The sequence below is a fragment of the Hydractinia symbiolongicarpus genome, chromosome 9 (assembly GCF_029227915.1).
Source record: "Hydractinia symbiolongicarpus strain clone_291-10 chromosome 9, HSymV2.1, whole genome shotgun sequence".
Classification (NCBI taxonomy): domain Eukaryota; kingdom Metazoa; phylum Cnidaria; class Hydrozoa; order Anthoathecata; family Hydractiniidae; genus Hydractinia; species Hydractinia symbiolongicarpus.
The window spans coordinates 16,864,822-16,884,913 of NC_079883.1; the positions used below are offsets into that span (position 1 = coordinate 16,864,822).

The 20,092-nt window shown below is 34.1% G+C and overlaps 1 protein-coding gene across 6 annotated transcripts in view; it reads right to left on the reverse strand.

The window, feature by feature from the left end:
- Nucleotides 1-20,092, reverse strand: part of LOC130657916 (rab3 GTPase-activating protein non-catalytic subunit-like) — a 116,709-nt gene that overhangs the window by 23,728 nt on the left and 72,889 nt on the right. For all 6 annotated transcript variants that reach the window (XM_057460900.1, XM_057460901.1, XM_057460902.1 and 3 more), the window contains 8 exons: nucleotides 8,742-8,821; nucleotides 8,584-8,657; nucleotides 8,397-8,487; nucleotides 7,845-8,288; nucleotides 7,666-7,682; nucleotides 7,495-7,575; nucleotides 7,295-7,400; nucleotides 7,045-7,214 (listed from right to left, as the gene is read on the reverse strand). In XM_057460900.1, coding sequence (XP_057316883.1) covers nucleotides 7,045-7,214; nucleotides 7,295-7,400; nucleotides 7,495-7,575; nucleotides 7,666-7,682; nucleotides 7,845-8,288; nucleotides 8,397-8,487; nucleotides 8,584-8,657; nucleotides 8,742-8,821 — 1,063 coding nt within the window. The remainder of the gene's footprint in view (nucleotides 1-7,044; nucleotides 7,215-7,294; nucleotides 7,401-7,494; nucleotides 7,576-7,665; nucleotides 7,683-7,844; nucleotides 8,289-8,396; nucleotides 8,488-8,583; nucleotides 8,658-8,741; nucleotides 8,822-20,092) is intronic.

A 20,092-nucleotide genomic window follows, 5' to 3' on the forward strand; every position in this document is an offset into this window, starting at 1 on the left:
TGAATATTCTGTAAAATTGTTGTTAGGAAGATATATAGATACTTACTCGTGAAAATATAGTTATTTATTTGTTATTATAGTAGTTATTTCCGTGGATTTTAGGATATAGAAATGTATAACTTTTTATCTCTCGCTTAAAATTTATTTTCTGGCTGCCACAAAATAATTTTTTGTTAGCCTCTCCTTTAAAACTTAGGCCTAGATATATGCTTATCTTATGTTTATATTAAACAATACTTTAGAAATAAAAGCAAGTTTTTTTTCATTTTTAGCTCACCAGAGCTCTAAAATTGACTATGTAATACAGTTTGTAACATAGCACAGTCGTGGTTAAGATATACTTACAGTGTTCAAAGTTTAAAAATAATTTTTTCTTTACAAGAATGTGTCTTTATAATACTATTACTATTCCAAATAAATTAACAGTAAAGGTAGGGTAACAAGACTGTTATAATATACTTAAATATTCTCAGGGTTATGATATGTTTGGAAATTTTCAGCCTCGTATGCTTATAAAACAAAACGTGTATGTATATAGAAGTGTATCAGATGTTTTGTTTTAACATAGTTGGTATAACTACATAACACCAATAACTACGTTCCTTCCTTCCATAAAACTAAATATGATATCAGAAAAGAAATGCAACACCACCATTGAAAAGATGTAATTAAAAAAGTATTAAAAAAGTAACAAAGTGTCATCTTGACACTTTTAACTCAAAAGTTGTAATACGTAATTGTGCACATTTAGCGGGCCAAGGGTATATCGTGTATTTTAAGTTCATATGGGGGAACATTTTTTTCAGGCTCCGCTTTACAGGAAATTTTGTCTCAGTTATTTATTTCGCTATACTTCTTTCAACCTGTCTGGTATAACGAAGACAAAAAATGATAATCGTTTAATACTTGTACTTGTTAAGATTAACTAGTACAAAATACTATTAATCAAACATAGCTTTGATTGTGCTTTTAAAACGATCTTTCGTAATTGATTTTCAACTTCTTGCAAGTTATAAACCTTTTCAATACAGTTACCATGGCTCTGTGTGAACTTTTGCTTTACACCGCCATGAATGTATTCCAAGTGATTTAAAATCTTTCCTTAACAGCATTCGAAAATAGAAACTCTTGCTTTTCTCTTCATGATAATACAAATTTAAAAAAAAAAATTGACGAATTTGATAAGTAAAACTATTTTTTGTCGGAGCAACAGAGAACACATCCGTCTGCTACCATCGCGACATAATAATAATTAACAACAAATCGGCTCTTGTTTCGAAACAACGTATATATGTGTGTGTATGCTTAGTGTGGTAAAAAATCTTTAGAGGAAGGGTTTGATATCAATAGAGAAAATAATTTATTAGAATCCTAAAATAAAATCTATAAAATCTATTGAATACAAAGCAATTTCACCAGTGCCAAAGATATTGGATAGGAATTTGATCAGACGAATCAAAGAGAATAAAGAACCAAAAATTAAGGTTAATTGGCAAACGAAATTGTAAACGATAATATTAGACCATTAATATTACATAGAAAATAAAAATAAAAAAATTAGCCTACACATCTGTCAAGTGCTTCAACTAAAAAATAATTTTTTGCTAAATTACAGAACATTCCATATTTATCACTTGAATGGCAATCAGTGGGTAAGTCATTGAAAATCGATGATGCAGTATATTTAAAGGTCGTATGCAGATTTGTGAAGCATTTAATAGTGTTTCTTGCATGTTCTCTCCTTGTTCTTGTTTGAGTGTTTTTTTCCATTGGTAGGAATCTCGGCCATTGCGGTGTGTTAACCCATTTCCATGCCAGCTTTGCGGTAGATAATTCTGATCGTTCTGGAGGAGGTAGCCACTCGAGATTTAACACGTCAATGGTGTTTAAATATCTACCTTGGACATAACCAGCACACGCGTTGATTAATTTCTGCATTTGTCTTTTCAAGTATTCTGGAGCACTGTGAAAAACTGCGTTGCCATAGTTGATTCTGCTTAGTACTAATGCTTCGGCAAGTTGTTTCCGAATATGATATGGTGGAAGTATTTTTATTCTAGACAGCACTCAAAGGGTTAAGTACGAGTAGGGTCGTACATGGTTAATGTGTTAATTCCAAGTGAGACCTTCGCTGAAAATAATATCGAGTTCAATAGTTTTGCCATAACACTTACTTTGTATAGGCTTGGATCATTCAGGTTCCTTGTTCTCAGCATTTGTCTGGTGCCAAATAACAGTTTTTGTCTTGAAGATGAGGTTATTTTCATTCGACCATTCAGCAACTTTGTTGATTTCGTTGTTTATCTTTGTACATTTTGTACTATTTTGTTTGGCTTGAAGGAGACGTGTTTGTATCGTCTGCATATTGTATGCAAGTTCCTCTTGGGTTTTCATTTAAATCGTGTACATATATAATAAACAAGATTGGACGATGCCCAGGATGCTTCCCTGCGGCACTCCGTTGGAGACAAGAAGGTGATTTGATACATTAGAATTGATCTGTACGTATTGGGTTCGGTTTGACAAATAACTGCATAAGAGAAGCTTTGCGTTCTTTGAGAAGCCTATTTTGTGCATTTTTGTGATTAGAGTCTCGTAATCAACAGTATCAAAAGCTTTGGGGTAGTCTGTCATGATAGAGAGCATGACTTCGCCATGATCCATTGCTTTCAGATTGTCTTCTTTTTTATGCAGGTGGATACGGTGCAATATCCCTTTCTAAACCCAGATTGTTGATCAGACAAAACTTGTCGGGTCTCGAGAAACAACATTATTTGCAGTATGATGAGTCGCTCATACACTTTTGATAGAATTGGCAAGATTGAGGTCGGCCTGAACTCGCTAGGCTCTATTGGATTTTTCACTTTTGGTATAGGGCTGGTTCTGGAGGCTTTCCATTGATTGGGGAAGTGGTTCGACTAGATGCATTGGTTGATATGTGGCAGATAGGACTGGTAATGTAGTCTATACCGATCTTTATATATTTACGGTGGATGTTGTTGTGACCGCTGGACAGTCGTGGTAGACTGAATTGATGGCCTTACGAATGCCGTCAAGGGAAACTTGATCAAATTTAAACATTGCGTCCGTATCTTGTAGAGAATTTATTTTCTCTTTGACAAGAGGGTTTACGGACAGGTCCACATTAGTTTCAACATCAGCAAAAAGTAAAAAATGACCAGTTTTGTTTGATTCGCGTAGTATAGGATAGGAGAAGATCTTCGTTGTTTAGCTGACGTTCTGTGTGTAAAAGTTACTTCTTTGACGAAATCCAAAGCGTGTCCAACTAAATCTTTTTCTGCGTTCAGAAGATATGCCATTAGAAATAAAATGGAGAGAAATTGAATTGTGATGTGTTTAAACTTTTGAGCATATTTAACATTTTGTTGGTTTCTCTTGAAGATTTTAACTTGCAGCTAAAAAGCGACCGTTGGGTAAGGAAGCCATTTTAGTTTCACATCACATTTACATAACCACATAACATCACATAATTGGGTAAGCTATTACAGATTTCAGCATAATAGATTTTCAAGTTGTATTTTAAAGTTATAAGCACTATGGTATATTAAAGCTATATCTCGTGGTTTACATGTGCTATGAGGATGGAAACTGCTACTTTTCGCACAGAATGGGATTCAAACTCACGCACTCAAAACTTCATAGTTTAAGGGGCTGTTTATATGAGAGGCGGGACGGGACGATTGCCGGGACGGGACGTTTGCCGGGATGATTTTATCCCGCCTTTATATGGAACAAAGTGCGCCGGGACGATTTCACAACACAAGCGCCAAATTTAAATTTTTCTAAAGTATAATGGCGCGTCAAAACGAAAACAAAACAAAATTGCAAGCGAATAAACAGATTTTTTTAACATCATCAACATTGTTGTTGCAGCTCAATACATTGTTAATGATTTTAGCACTTCAATACACTCACTATAGAACTCTTTTAAGTGCATCACTTTTGAGTGGAAGCAAAAGAAACTGTTGGATAAAAAAACAGAAAGCATTGAAAGAGCAAAGGAAAAATCGAATTCCTCGTTCAACATGGTTCAAACAAGGACGAGTGGAACAGTGGTGGTTGAACATGTTTTTTGATGTTCTTCCCGAGGAGGATTGGAAAAAGAACTTCAGAATGACAAAGGCTATGTTTACTGATTTAGTAGATCAAACACGCATATGGATTACTCCTGACAACACATCTCCAAATTATCGAGCCTTGTCTGCAGAAAAAAAGTTGCAGTAACGTTGTACTACTTGAAAGACACAGGATCTTTGTCAATGACAGCAAACACTTTTGGCCTGCACATATCTACGGTGTCAAAAGTCATAAGAGATGTTTGTAACTGCATAACTTACAAGCTTGGACCAAAATACATAGCCCTGCCAAAAACGAAAGAAGAGATGCTTGAAAAAGTAGGAGAATTTGAGGCCAAATTTGGAATGACGCAAGCTTTTGGCTGCATAGATGGCACCCACGTACAAATTTTACGACCTAGTGAACATTCACAAGATTATTTTTCTTACAAAATGTATTTTTCTCTTAACGTTCAGGCAGTATGCGATTTCCGTGGCTATTTCATGGATGTTGATTGTAGGTGGCCAGGCAGTGTACATGACGCGAAGGTGTTCGCCAACTCAAATATTGCTGCTAAACTTAAAGATGAGGAAATACCCATTACTTATGAGGACATCCCTGCCAGGCAGAGCCAAAGTTCCAAACTATTTGATTGGTGACCCTGCATACCCCTTGACACCGTACTGTATGAAAGAGTACCATAGTTGTTCAACAAATGCTCAAGTGTTATTTAACAACATGCTCCGGTCAGCAAGAAACCCAGTCTAGTGTGCTTTTGGACGCTTAAAATCCAGATGGGTTTTTTTTAGCAAAGAAAGTTGATTTAAAAATAGATTTTGTTCCTGTGGCAATCTATGCATGTTTTGTGCTGCACAATATATGTGAACTTAACAAATGTGTTATTGACCCTGATTTGGTGAAAATTGAAATAGAAAAGCATAAAGCAGAGACACAACAATTAGATTACTCTGTGTATTTAGGAAATCTTGCAGAGGGTGATGTTGTACGGGAAGTAATAACAAATTTTATACAGGACAGTCTTCCATACTAACAATTATACATATATACAATATATACAAAAAATGTAAAGATTTATAAAGTATTGCATGTTCTGTAAAAGGAAATGATAAAGGCTAAATTCAAACATTCGCACATAAATTCAATAAAAAGTTTCTTCTGATACTGCTAAAGATTTGAAAGCCTATTATGCTCAATGTAACTCACAGTAAAAATATTTTTGTTTGTTGTTAATTTTTGTTAAAAATCTACGGATTAGAACGTTTTGGGCATATAGTTTGTTGGGCAACTATCATAACATAAATGTTTAGGCAATCAACATAATATAATTTTTAGGTTTGTCTGTGAACATAAACTTGCATCAATGTAATTGTTCCTGAAACACTCTCTGAACTATATACACATGTTTTTTTTTTCGTATCATTCCCTCATTAATGATTGATAATAACCACCGCCACTGGGATCGTTGGGACTTATGTTGTTGTTTTGGGTTACGATGCTTGAGACGACATTACAATTTGGATTTATATGCTGAAAATGGTGACGTCTACCATAGCTTTCATAATTTTGTGAGCTTGGACCTGCTTGCTGGCTGAATGATTGTGCCATCAGCTGCATGGAATGTGACATAGTTTCGCTAATTTGCAACATAGCCTGGCTTATATTATTAAGTGCAGCTGTAAAGGACTCATTAGAATTTTTAATCATCTCTTGAAGCTCTTTACGATCAGATCTTTCTTCTTTTGCTTCTCTCAACAGTAAGGTATCACGCTGAGCAGATGACAACTTTCTCTCAAGTTGTTTTCTTTTATTATCAATAAGTTTGGCACTGCTGATGTAGTTTTTGGTGTGGAAGTAAAAATGCATGAATTTTTCGAGACTGACTGATCACTTGATGACAAGCTCAAATTATCGTCATCTGCTGGATCTTCATATTCACCACTGTCAACACTATTAATATTTGCAGTTGGATCATCATGGTCAGATAACATTTCATTACTTGATTTTGTTTGATTTACATCAGCACTATCAATGCCATTGGGTAGGGGCTCTGTGTTTGCACTTCCACTCCAAAGGAGCTTCAAACTGTCATAGTGTTCATACATTAATCTGCCACAGCCACTACGCGTGCCACTAATTACTGCTTTAGAAAATCCCTGCCGTAAATCTTTTATTTTTTAACACTCTTTGGTAGCCTCTTGCTATCATTTTTTTCATTTCCCTAACATTTTCTTGGGAGAGCTCAGTGGAGGTATCCTCCACTGGCCCAAACACTTCTTCTTCATTTTGATATAATTTTGCCAACTCAGTACGAATGACTTTGTATTGCATTGGTTTGTCTGCATCAAAATCAATGTTCTCAAACTCACACTTTGCTTTATAATCTAATAGACAGTTAATGAGGTTAAAAACCATTTCATCATTGAATCTAAAACACTTTTTCTTGGTTGGAACATCTGTTGGCTTCTTAACAAGTGCACGTTTAGCAGCCATGTTTGTTTTTTTCTTTCTATTGAAATATGCTGATAGTGCAAATATTACCTCGTTTGTCCCGGGACGGTGTGTTTATATGGAAAAAAACGTCCCGCCTAAGCCGGGATCCCGCTTAGCTCAAGCGGGATCCCGCTCAGCCGGGACGGGACGAAATTGTCCCGGGACAAAAATTTTCCATATAAACGCAAAGTGATTTTAAGTATAATTATTAATGAGAGCGGGATCCCGGCAAACGTCCCGTCCCGGCAATCGTCCCGTCCCGCCTCTCATATAAACAGCCCCTAAGTTACATCTTTTTAAGGGATTAGAACGTTCAGCCTTTTGTTCACAAAATTTTGTTACTCTATTTTTTAAAACAGCACTGATCACGCCAAGTTTTTTGAAAATACATCAACAAAATCACCTCATAACATTACCTTAATCTTCTGTGTCAACAAAATCACCTCATAACATTACCTTAATCTTCTGTGTAGCTGCATTTAACTCCATTGCTACACTTCGACAAACAACAGCCATGACAAGACTTTGGCCAATTAAAACAGACTGTGATAAGATATCACGAACAGATTGCCACCAAGAAGATACCATACCAACAGAACGAGTTACAGATTCTTTTTCCGCACCACCTAATATACCATAAAGAATAAAAATAAAAAAGGGAATAACTCTGTGAAGATTTAGGAAGTTGATGGAAAATATTATTGACCTTTCATGGAACAAATGGATGCTACCAAAGAATGCAAAAGGTAGAGAGTTGTAAGGTCCAAAATGTCGCAACATTCTTCAGATTGTGTATATGTGGCAAGCAACATCTAGTAGCAAGAGGAAGGTAATAATTTAAGTACCTAAAGATATTTGCTTGAAAACCAAAGTCTTACAGAAAATAACAGACAATGTGTTCTATACCATGATTTGCATAGGTGGTATTTCTGATGATTCCAAAATAAAAGTTAATTTGCTCACAGGTATATTTCCTGCCAAGGCTTCCTACCAATTTAAAAAGACAAGGAATTAAAAGGGTATTGCATCTTCAGGATATTATGGTAGAAGTTGAAAAAAAATTTAAAGAAAACTTACCTTAAATAAGAAAGAACCTGAAAAAAGTAATATTAGAAATATCAAGATAATAAGGAATATCAGGATAATAAGTTTATGAAACATGGAACAGCAAAATCTATTTACAGGTTTTCATTAAAGGTTTTCATTACAGTTTATTTTGCAGTTAGTTAAAATTATGTAAAAACATTCTATCTTACCCAGTTGGGCTACTGCAGCTTGCGATAAAGACTGTTGAATTATAACAAAGCCTCTCATTAGAGACGATGCTGATGCCAATGATGAATTATTTTTATTGCCAGACACCACAATTTCAAAACAACTTAAAAATGTTGCTACGTTTATATCTAAATCTTGTGTGTCACATGGTTTTTTACCTAATTCTTTTTTTAAACACGTCGCTATATATTTTTTTATGGAACTGAATAAATCCTGTGCTTCGGTTACGGTCACATGCAGTAAGTTTGCCACAGCAATGTCCTGACCTTCTTCCATAATAAATTTAGAATCAGATCCTTCATATTGTCTCTCAAAGTCTTGCAGTGATATAAACGTCTCTATTAACACATGTTGGGAGCAACAGTAATGTAATAATTCCTGTCGTCCAGCTTCATATTCAATGTCTTGCTCGTCATAATGAGGCACTGAATCGAAATTAAAAAAAAATACCGGAAGTGCAGCCTCGCATTAACATCATAGGGAATTACTTAGCACTTCAGTAAAAACATCAATATTGCTATGAAAATTGTTACCTTTTTTACTTATATTTTCCACAATTTTCATTAAACAAATCTTTAGGCATTCAGCAGTAGGTTTTGGTGAGGCTAATATGTTTTGCACAGCCTGTACGACAGATAAAAACACCAACAAGTAAATTGTATATCATTTCCCCTTAAGAATTTAAGAACATGCCATTTCAAGTTTCAGCACCTTGCATACCTGTTTTTGTGTGCGTGGGATTTGTATTTCCAACAGGATAGTGATTAAAGACTTGCCCCATTCTTTACTGTCATCTGTTTAAAAAAAAATGAATATTGCAAAAATAAATATAAACTAAGACACATAAAATGCCAACACATTTAAAATATACAACTCACCATTCCCCACATCTTGTTTAATTATGTTTGATAGCTTTTTCAGTAGATGCGCATCCTTTGCAAGCACACTATGAGTGGCACTAAAAATAATTAAACTTAATTTAAACATCTTTTTTGTAACATACCGAGAGACAAAACAGCAAATAAAAAACAACAACATGCACACCATCGGCGTGTCTAACACATATTGTCTCGCTTAGTAAACATTTACAAGAAAATGATCAGATTAAACTACTAGGCAACCCAATTCAAGAAAATTTTAATGTATAGTGGTGAAATCCTATACACCCGCCACCCTACTTATATTTGACTAATTCATATAGAAAGGTTTGCAGAGAGATTGCCAGGACATAGGCAATAACCACGGCAGGGGTAGGCAAGGTATAGGGGGCACAGGCAAGGGGATAACAAGCACTGAAAGAGGCATGGAAAGGGTAGACAAAGGCACGGTCAATGCTGGCAAGGCAAGGGAAACGGCAGAACAGTGGCACCTTAGTAGATTTCTTTCCTCGAAACATATAAAAACCAAGTTTAGAGCTGCAAAAATCTTCAAAACCAATTGAGTATATAGCTAGCTAGTGATTTCTTTCTTTTAAAGAATGCCTTAAAAAATATTTTAATCAATCAAGGTATCTAATTCCTTGAGGTTTTCTTGCTATGATAGTGTCCAAACAACAACCATGCAAAATAGTTAGCATCAATGCAAGTGTCGTTTAAGGCGTTATGTATCTGAGGAAAGATACATGATATTAGTAAAAATGACTTATAAATCATGTGGCAAAGACTGTAGGCTGACTTGGTTTTACTGGAAACGGCACGCATTAAGTTGTATCGGCTGACCAGATTTTCACAGAACATTTGGGAGAAATGAACATAACAAAGTTGGGCAGTATGTTTTAAAAAAATGCTGATATTTCAAAATTTCACATACTAGGGAGATGTACAAATTCGTTACGCTTATACATTTATGAAAAAGGAGGAAAATACCCCCCTTCGAGGAAGGCTCTCTCTCTTTGCAATCAATATGGAAAGTGTTGTAAAGAGGACAGCAACTGACAGTGCATGCAAGCAGGGTAAGGCATGCAGGCAGGGCAAAGCATAACAATAACAAAATGGTTAGTAACACAAGAATAGTTTCCGGCATTGGTGTATATGATAGAACCCGAAAATGAATGTGATTTATTTATGCTATCCAAGCTACTTTTATGCTAGATAAGTTGTTAGTTATAGCTAGATAGCTTTAGATGTAAGTGAGGCAAAGAAGGGGTTCATTATCTGTAAAAAATAGTAATATACCAGCTATATACATGCCCCTTTTTCGTTTTCTTGAAAATACCCTCTGTCAGGGGCATAAGAAGAGGCAAGAAGAAGAAAAGCATATAGCTAGCATAAACGCAAGTTCCGTTTAAGTCGTTATGTATGAGAAAAAGCCACGTGATATTAGTTTCAATATAGAAAGTGTTGTGAAAAGGTTGTCAAGGCAAATCCATTAAGGACGGCAACCAACAAGGTGTGCAAGCAGGGTAAAGCATAACAACAACAAAATAATAAACAAAACAAGAATGGTATCTGGCATTGGTGTATATGCAGTTCTGAATAAGTTACAGAAATAGAAATTTATCAGAAAATTATTTCCCAATGTATATTAGAAATTATGAGATATTCCCGATCAGAATGTGTTTTCGTTTTTCTGACAGTTCTTGTGATTGAATGCGAAAGATTTTTGTGAACGTGTTCTGTTGAGGATAACAGGAAAACTGCTCGTCAGAATTTAAAAAATTAAAAATATAGATGTTGATGTAGAAAGTTTCCCAATATAGAAATAATTTCCGTTTCTGTCACTTGATTGGAACTGGTCTATGCTTAAAGACAATATAGCAATGTCTACTACCCCGGACCCTTTGTGACGTGCCTGGAATATCGCTATGATTTTCCACAAATAATATGGCTCTCCACTCACCCTCTGTGTCATTTAATGTTGACTCTTAAAGTAGTTACCTAGCTATAAGCTAAGTTCTATTATTATTCCAGCTAATTCGACAGTTTTATACTAGCTAGCTTTAGGTGTGAGTGACGCGAAGAAGTGGTTTCTTAGAAATAAAAAAGTAGTGATATACTAGCTTTCTTTATTTTCTTAATAAATGCCCTTCCGTCCATTGCGACCAGGGTGATACGGATAGCATCAATAGAAAGAAACGACATTAAACAAATTTTCACGGAACATTTTGAAGAAATGACCATATAAAAAGAGATGCCATAACAATGATAAAGCTACTGCCAAGCTCACAAATCCTGGCGTATAGGTGGTTGGTTGCTTGTTTTTGCAGAGTGAAGCAAAGCGCATTTGGCATTTAAGCGCATATTATTTTATTTTTATTTTACTATACAGCGAAAAAAAATCAAATAGGAAAAAGTTGTGAAGAATGTATCGCTTTTTTCATTCAATAACTCAAAACCCTTAATCTCTGCAACCTCTTTTTTTCTCACTTCCTTTGCAATCTAAAAACAAGGCTGCTATTTTTAGGTAAACTGACACATTCGAAAATATCATTTGAATAAAACTGTAAAAGTGAAAACAAACTAAAAACGTTTTTGCGTTGTTGCTGAGTTGTGTTAAGTTGTTAGGTAATAACAGCCCATGCAATACGTAACAAAGAACTTTTTCTATAAACTATTATAATATGCCTTTATCTGTTTTCTAGGTTATATGTACAATACGTTGGCTGTCACGCTAGGATAGAAATAGTCTTCGAAAAGTATTAAAAGATCTTTAAATTTGTTACTGTGAAAGTTTAGAACGTCCTTCTCTGTATGTTGATTTTTATTTATTTATTTATTTATTTATTTATTTATAACGAATATTTATACAGGATTTTTCCATTCAAAAATTAGTAAAATATACAATATATATATAATAACAAAATTTCTGTTCTTCCATGGGTCCTGTTTCCCAGCCCCCCAAAATAGTAATAAAATTTAAACTAAAAACTAAAAATGTGTTAGTAAAAAATAATATTTACAAATTAAAAAAACTCTTCATATAATTTTACAAAATCTTCTATTGATGTCGAAGCACGTATTTTCAGAGGAAGCTCGTTGAAAGTTTTTGCACCATTCAAAAAAAAAAACTTTTTCTACCTGATTCCAGCTTAATCTTAGGTAGTCGTAGTAAATGATTTTTATTTCTTGTGTTGTTTGTCATTTTTTTGAAATAATTTACAAAGTTTTTACACACGTCTCCATGAACACAGTTGAAAACTTGAAGGCAAAGACGTTTCCTTAACAGATCTTTAATTGATGCTGGTTTAGATTTTCTTGGCACGTTCTTCTTGAATATAATACGATAATTTGACTTGGAGAAAAAAAATTCAAACTGTAAAAAATAATGACGTGGTTTTTACTGTTTAATAATGTGAAGTTCTGTGGAATTGGATGCCAGGATGGTTCGGTTTGTGTTGTAAATTAAAGCAATGAGAGAAAAGCTTATAAAAACAATGTTTTTTGTTACGTTATGATCGTTTAATAGTCCAGGGGATACCAACAGATCTTTTTATGTCATTTTCCTCAGAAGGTTTAATAGTCTGAATCTATTGTTTATCAGGTCAGTAATTAAAATTGCTTTGTCAGACGGAGTTTTTAGGGTTCCTGTAGGTTCCAAGGACCAAAATATATCACTCAAAAAACCCTAACTGCATGTCATAGGCCTCATGATTAAAACTTTGTATTCAAGTAGTACTATCTTGTGTGATAACAAAAATACAAAATCTGACATAAAATTTGGGTTCCAAGGTCGTGTCAGACCACTAACAAAGCACCATAAAAAAGGGCTTGTTTCCATGTCATGAGCCGCATGGCTGAAATTTCTCAGGTAAGTAGTACTTACACCTACGAATACAAAACATACAAATTTAACATCAATTTGGGTTCCTGGATCAAGTCAGACCCCGTCCCCCCACCACCCCACAAAGGTTTTTTGCAAAAGTAAAAAATATGAATTGCTTAGCTTTCTTAGTTATCAAAATTACAATCATAATAATTTTTGTTGCGTTCCATGTTTGTACATTTTGAACTTTTTTTCTTATATCTAGACAGTTTCTTCTTCTGTCTAGGAAATGTAACAATTGTGTGTTTTTTTACTTCCTTCTTTCTGTCTAATTTTGCTCACTAAATCTTTTCAACTGACCGAGCAAATGTGAAAAAAGATTTGCTGTGAAATTGACAAAGAAAGTTTTCAGGTTGTATGATAAATCTTTTTTTAATGTTGACTTCAGGTAACCCTGATGATGCAACTAAGTAAGTTAATGATGAATGAAATCTTTCTACAATTTGTTTTTATTATTTATTATATTTTTCAGCATCATTTTTTGCAACTACTATAACTATGCGTATTTTAACTTTATAAATCACGAAATAAAATGACTTTATTTTTACAGATTACTGTAACTATGGTAATGTATTGAGAATGTATGAGAATATATAATATTGTGGATTGCTTTGTGCAGTTTTTAAAATTGTTTTTTTAAAGGAGTGGTCCTACGAAAAATTCACCTTATTTTATTAGAAATGTTTTATTTATTATCATAAAACCTCCTTTTTTTTTAAAAAAAAGTTCTTTTTTGCTCTTATTCGACCTTTTTTAACAATCCTGTTCTCTGTTATTTAAATAGCAGTAACATCATAGTTGGCAAATGGATTTTTTGTGTGTTAAGAAAATTCAGCAAATAAAAAGTATTTTTAGATGTTTATAGTCAATTTTTTTATGTTTTATACTACATTCATTTATTATCATCATTTCATTTACCATCTCGTTTTCTTTACAAAATGAAATGTAGTTTGCCTACGAGACGGATTTTAACGGAGGGAGCTGTACCGACAATTTTTGTCTACTCCAAAGCACAGTAAAAAAGGCAATCGTCGCACAGATTGAAGCAAAGAGACGCTGCATTGACAAAGCGAAAGCTCATTGATGAAGCTATCCAGAACAACGTTGAAATGGAACATATCGACAGAGAGAATCGTCAGCTTGAGAATTCCAAATACTGCCAAACTGAATTCGTCGTAGCAGCTCCGTCAGTCAATCCGTGGAGACACAAACGATGCTGTTTATGCTCAAGAAGAAAGCAGAGCAACACGCAGAAGGCACAACCTTTTAATGTGACGACGATGAAACGACTGGATAACGACGTTTCGTTTTGTACAATAACTTAGAATTGTTCGTCTGTTAATGCATCCACTTCCGTGCAACAAAGACAATCAATCTGTCTAGCTTCAGCCTTGCAGTTATGGCACTTGAACCATTCGTTTCTCCCAACACAAAAACATTTTCAATGTTTTGCTGAAAATATCGTTTCTCTCTCAGTTTGAATGTTTTTATTATCATCTCTTTTAGTGGGCTCGAATTAAAAAGGTTGCAGTCCCGTGCCTTTAAAAAGCTCATCAAAGGTTTCCATCTCATTATCACCGTCCTCATCTTCTCCAAAATTGTTTTCTTCTTCTATAATATCATACTCTAATTCTTCTTCGCTGTTTGACATTTTGTTTTCTCCTGTTTTCATATATGTGATTTGAGTATCCTTGCATTTTTCTTAGGTGATTTTACAGACGAACTCTGAACCGTATTTTATTTTCTATGAGTTACGTATCGTCTCTCCTCTTAAAACACAATTTACCATGAAGAACCTTTCGTCTCTTTAGGTAAATCTCGTGTATTACATCATGGTGACAGGAGTAGAGATGGAGTGATTACACTATTTAAAGCTGATACATTGAATAAATGCCTCTCACTATTAGAAAATCAAAAAAGCACAATAATGTGATCTTTATTGATGGTATAGATGATGTTAGAGGTTTCCATATTGCATGTTATTGCCGATTTACAGCAATCGGAAAGTATTTGGACAAGAAAATGCCCTCTTCTTCCACAACCTACGTAACCAGGTCACAGGTCCCAGAACTGGAATCACCTTCTACTATTGGTGTTTTACCAAAATTATGGATATTTTGGTCGAAGAAAGACAAATAACATAACAATACGAAAAAAAAGTTAGTGTCAATTGAAACAAATGAATTTTAAAGTAATGTGAAGACATATGCTGAACTATTAGATGACACGAAAATGCTTGTGAAATTAGAAGATATAAACTTTGTTTCGAAAGAAACTCAATATCATGCTACATGTCGAACAAGCTATCAAACTAGCTCAACAATCAAAACCTGGGAAGAAACAAAGTGCAGAATCTTCAGAAATCTAGATGCTGAAGAAGCTCCACCAAAAGAACATTCACTGAAATCAAAGGAGGTTTATAAGTCTGTCAATGGTTTATCTCCTAGGTACATGAAAAGTGTTTTCCCCCTTAAAAATATTATATACAACTTTAGATCTGCTAGTATTATACAACGAAATAGGGTTGCTACAACGAAGCACGGTTTATAAAGTTGTACCTTACATTGCGGCTCAGTTGTGGGATCAACTGCCTACATCAATAAAGCTTGCCGACACACTTTAAAAGTTTTCTTTAGAGATGGAGAAGTTACCATATGTAAGTTTCTCTTGTCGTCAGGCTATATTTAAATTTTAAGATTATTATTTATTTTATTTTAATATATACTATATTAAAGTCGATTTAAATTAGCCTTAATAGGCTATTATATATTTTATTTTATTTTTATTTATATCTAAATTTTAAAATGTTTTACTATTGTACATTATCGACTATAATTAATGAATTGATTGATTGATTGATTGATTGAAAACTGACCACAAAACTCAGAGATAGTGCACTCACCTTTCGGAGCATGATTGCAAAGGCAGCACATAATCCCATTACTGACGTCAAATCTATATTTGAGTTATATTTTGTTTGGTGAGGTTAATGTTCCTGATAAAGTTTTAAAGTTTTTCACATATCTAATCAATGGCCCTGACAGTCAAACAAGTCAGTCCCTGAGTAAGCAAAGAAGAGTAAGATCTATAAGTGAAGATGTTGCGTTTGCAACTACATCTGGAAGAAAGAAACCATCAAAGCATCTAAAACTCAGAGTGACAATGAAAAATTTGTGTGGCAGTAAAAAAGTGACTGAAATGTTAAGTCGCTACGGTCATTGTGTCAGTTTGGCACTGTGGAAGAAATAGAAACAGAACTTACTTTTTCAGTTTGTCAGGAACCAATCATTTCACCACCTGAGATGAAGTTAAGACCTGAATATTATACAGGATTGGCATTTGACAATTATGACCGCTTTGTAGAAACCTTGAGTAATAAAGATACTCTCCATGACAGTGTCAGTATAGCTTATCAAAGTATTGATAACAACGGTCATGAAGAAGTTGAAATTTAACACACATCAGAAGAACCTATAGTAAAAGTAAAAAAATTGGAGCAACAGTTAGCAACACAAATGTGTTATAAAGTGTTTAAAGAAACGACAACGCACGTTTAAGGCAACTGGGTTAGATATTAAGCCTTATCATAAAAAGCCAAAAATAACCAATCGTACTTTGTTGCCGCTTGATAATTTGGCAAGAATTCTTGTACCAGATTAATTTTCTTCTTTACACTTCAAAGATATGTTATGGATGGCTAAGGTATCTTTTTTCCAATCTGAGATACCGATGTGGGTAAGACTGTGAAGCTACAGAACAGATTTGTACTTGCTTCAGATCAACCTATCACCTACATCGTGTGCTGTTGTGAAAGAAACGCTAAAATAGCTCAAACAATGGCTATAGAATGTGAAAGAAAAAACATTGCTGTAATCTAGGATTTAGCAATTGCAAAGATGGCGTTAGAAATACAGACGGAAGAAGCACCAACCTTTGATAATGTTTTTGTAGCATTAGGTGCCTTTCATATAGAAATGTCCTTTTTTGGGTGTCATTAGGAAATACATTGCAGAATCAGGTTCATACTTGCTCAATAAATGTCATATAATTGAAAAAGGATCCCTTATGTCATTTTTATCTTGGAGAAGGTAAAAAGAAGCAAAAGAGTTCACCAACTTTTAGCTCTAGCGATTGAAAATTTGCATTTCTAAGAATTTCAGCTGTGATTGGAAAAAGAAGAACTTCTAGTTACTGAAGGTTTGAAAACATATCTCGTATCCAATAAATCTAAACGAGAGCTGTCAGAAAGTGATATCTCTGAAGAAGGTGAAAATCTGGAAGTCTTCGAACAGGCAATTTAGACCTGCTGGTATTTTACTATAACTGCATCACAATCACTTCTAAGAACATCATTTTTAGATTTTGATGATGAAGAGCAAGAGGATGCTTCTGACAGTGACGATAAACACGATGAAGATGATATGGATTCTTCGAGCAATGATAACGAACTTAATTTTCTTGATATTACTACTTTCATCCAGTTTTCAAACCACGTCATGGACAAACAACGTTTTTTTCACATTGTTCAAACGTTTATAAAAAATTGAAAAAACGTTGTTTGACTATGATATGACCAATGAGATCTAATTTTGCAACCTAAAAATAATAATCAGAAAATTCTTTTTTTTTCAGGAAAAACGAAAAAATGACGATATTCACAAGATGCAAAATCTGTTATATGTAGTTCTAATAATATACCAATCACACGTCTCATGATTTTTGCCCGTTCATAGCGTATCTATAAAATGGGAATTTAATTTCATAGCTTTGTTCATTTGACTTTGACTTAGAATCAAAATTTGATATTAGATTTTTGTTTTTTTGTATTTGAAACTTTTAGTACTACTTACCTAACAAGTTTCAGCCATATAAGGCTTATAAAGTGAAAATCTATATTCATACCCCTCTTTGTGGAGTATCGTAGGTGAAAGTACTACTTATCTGAGAAATTTTAGCCATGAGGCTCATTACATGAAAACAAGCCTTTTTATTGTGCTTTGTTAGTAGTCTGACCTAGGAACCCAAATTTTATGTTAGATTTTGTATTTTTGTTATCACAGAATATAGTACTACTTGCATAAAACGTTTTAATGATGCTTATGACATGAAATTAGGGTCTTTTTGAGTGATATATTTTGGTCCTTGGAACCTAGAGGAAAAATAAAAACTCTGTCTGACAAAGCAATTTTAATTACTGACCTGATAAGCAGTACCTTCAGACTATAAAACCTTCTGAGGATAATGACATGAACAGATCCGTTGGTAGCTCCTGAACTATAAAGGTTTGTTTGGTTCATCAAATTCGAAGACGCTGCATTGCGGGCCAGGATGCTTAATGAGAGTGCATGTAACATTTTTAAGTTTAACTTTATTTCTGCAGAGAATGTTTCTAAGGTTTTTACTACGCGCCTGTTTGAAATCAGTGCAGCATGATTTTTTATTATTGTTCTCCGATCTGGCTAAATTTTTGCTAAGCAACTAGAAAAAATTGGAAACAGAAAAGTGTGTTTGATTATAGACACCCATAAAATAATTGAGTAGCTAGTATATCACCACTTTTATTTCTAATGTACCCCTTCTTATAGCCTCACTTCCACCTAAAGCGAGCTAGCATAAAACTGCTGACTTAGCTGAAAAAATAATATCACTTAGATAGCATATAGCGAGGTAGTAAGAGTTAGCAAGCATAAAAAAGAGCAAACAGTGCCATATAGCTAGCATAAAACTAGCTACAAAACTAGCATAAAATTAACCACTTAGATGGGATAAAACTATTAATTTAGCTGGCCTAAAATTAGGTACATACCTAGCAAAGAAAAATTCTTTTGGAGCGATTTTCTAGCTATCTAGGCTACATATACCACACAGTAGTGAACCCATTTTATCAATAAATAGCCAAATATAAGTACAAAGTAGCTACGGTGGAAAGTATACAGGATTTCTGCGCATTTCCTCCCAATACATCGAAAATACGAAAAGTTTTGCCATTTTATCAGTGTTGCCCAGTAAGTTTATCTAGTGATTTGTTGTTTTTTACTGCACAGTGATAGAGTTTTTGTTGTTTTAGGTGATGCTAAGCGTAGCTAGCTAGAAACGAAATGAAATTTTAAAAGAATGAAATGGAGGTTATGTACCTAGTATATCACTATTTTTTATATGTTATGAACCCCTTCTTTAGCCTCAATTATACACCTAAAGCTAAATTGCACAACAGTAGCAGCCTAGCTAGCACAAAACTACTATTTAACTATTTCGGTCTCAAAAAACTTCTCTTATGCTAGCATCATAAGAGAATTTTATGAGACAGATGTTCAAGCTAGCTAGCTACTACACATACTGCACAGTGAGTGACATATTTATGATTTAATAAGGAATGTCCATCACAAAACTTATGCTTGGTAGTTATATCCGTCCACAAAATATGTTAGCTTTGGCAAATTTTAAGACAAAATCAAGGACCTAAAAATTTATAAAAATCAACAAAAGAACATACAGATTATACTTCCTGTTACTGTCAAGATCAATGTTTATATAAACATTGACAGTACCGTACAAAAACTACAGTAAAGAGATTTTACTGAAGGATCTCAGGAATGGTCATACTGTAATAATTATAATGACCTTGATGAAGGATGTGAACAGCTGAATAAAAATGTTAAAACAGTGGCAGGAAAACATGCCCCTGAGAAGTTTTCAAAAAAGGAACCAGGTAATAGGTCTCAAAAATCGACTTAAAAACGAGTACTATAATGATATTTTGCAGGACTTTCCAAGACAACTTTGGAAAAAAAATGGTTGCTGATAAGTCAGGCAATAATACGTCCATAAAACGAGTAGTCCAAAACGATGGTACAGATTTCAAAGAACATTTATTTCATTTTTTGTCAGTGTTGGTGACAAACTAGCCTCAAAATTTTCCTCTGACACTACTGATGTTAATCCACCTGTTATCAGACACGATTTTCGGTTGGCTCCTATTGAGACCAAAAGTGTCGAAAAAATAATTAGTTTACTAAAACTTAATAAAGCTACAGGCTTAAGTATTTATTTAGCAAATCTTTTCAACACACATTTATTTCCTGGTTATGTACCTAAATGTTGGAAGATTAAAAGGGTCTCGCCTATTTTTAAAAGTGGCAATGAAACAGATTCTACAAATTATCAGTCTATCTCCATTCTGCCAATTCCTATGAAATTTTTTAAAGAGTTAGTGCATGAGCAAATTTCTCATTTTATTCCTGAGCACCACTTCTTAAATGACAGACATTTCAGATTTCAAAAACTCTTTTCCACAGAAACTGCAGTAGTCAATGTCTCTGATTTTATTCTTACCAAGCTCGACCAACAAAACTTTGTTTGTGCTGTGCTCATTGACTTTAAAAATGCTTTGCCACTGTTGATTATAAAATTTTGTTAAAGAGCTATGATGTGTTGGCATAAGAGATTCTGCCTTTGACTGGTTCAAATC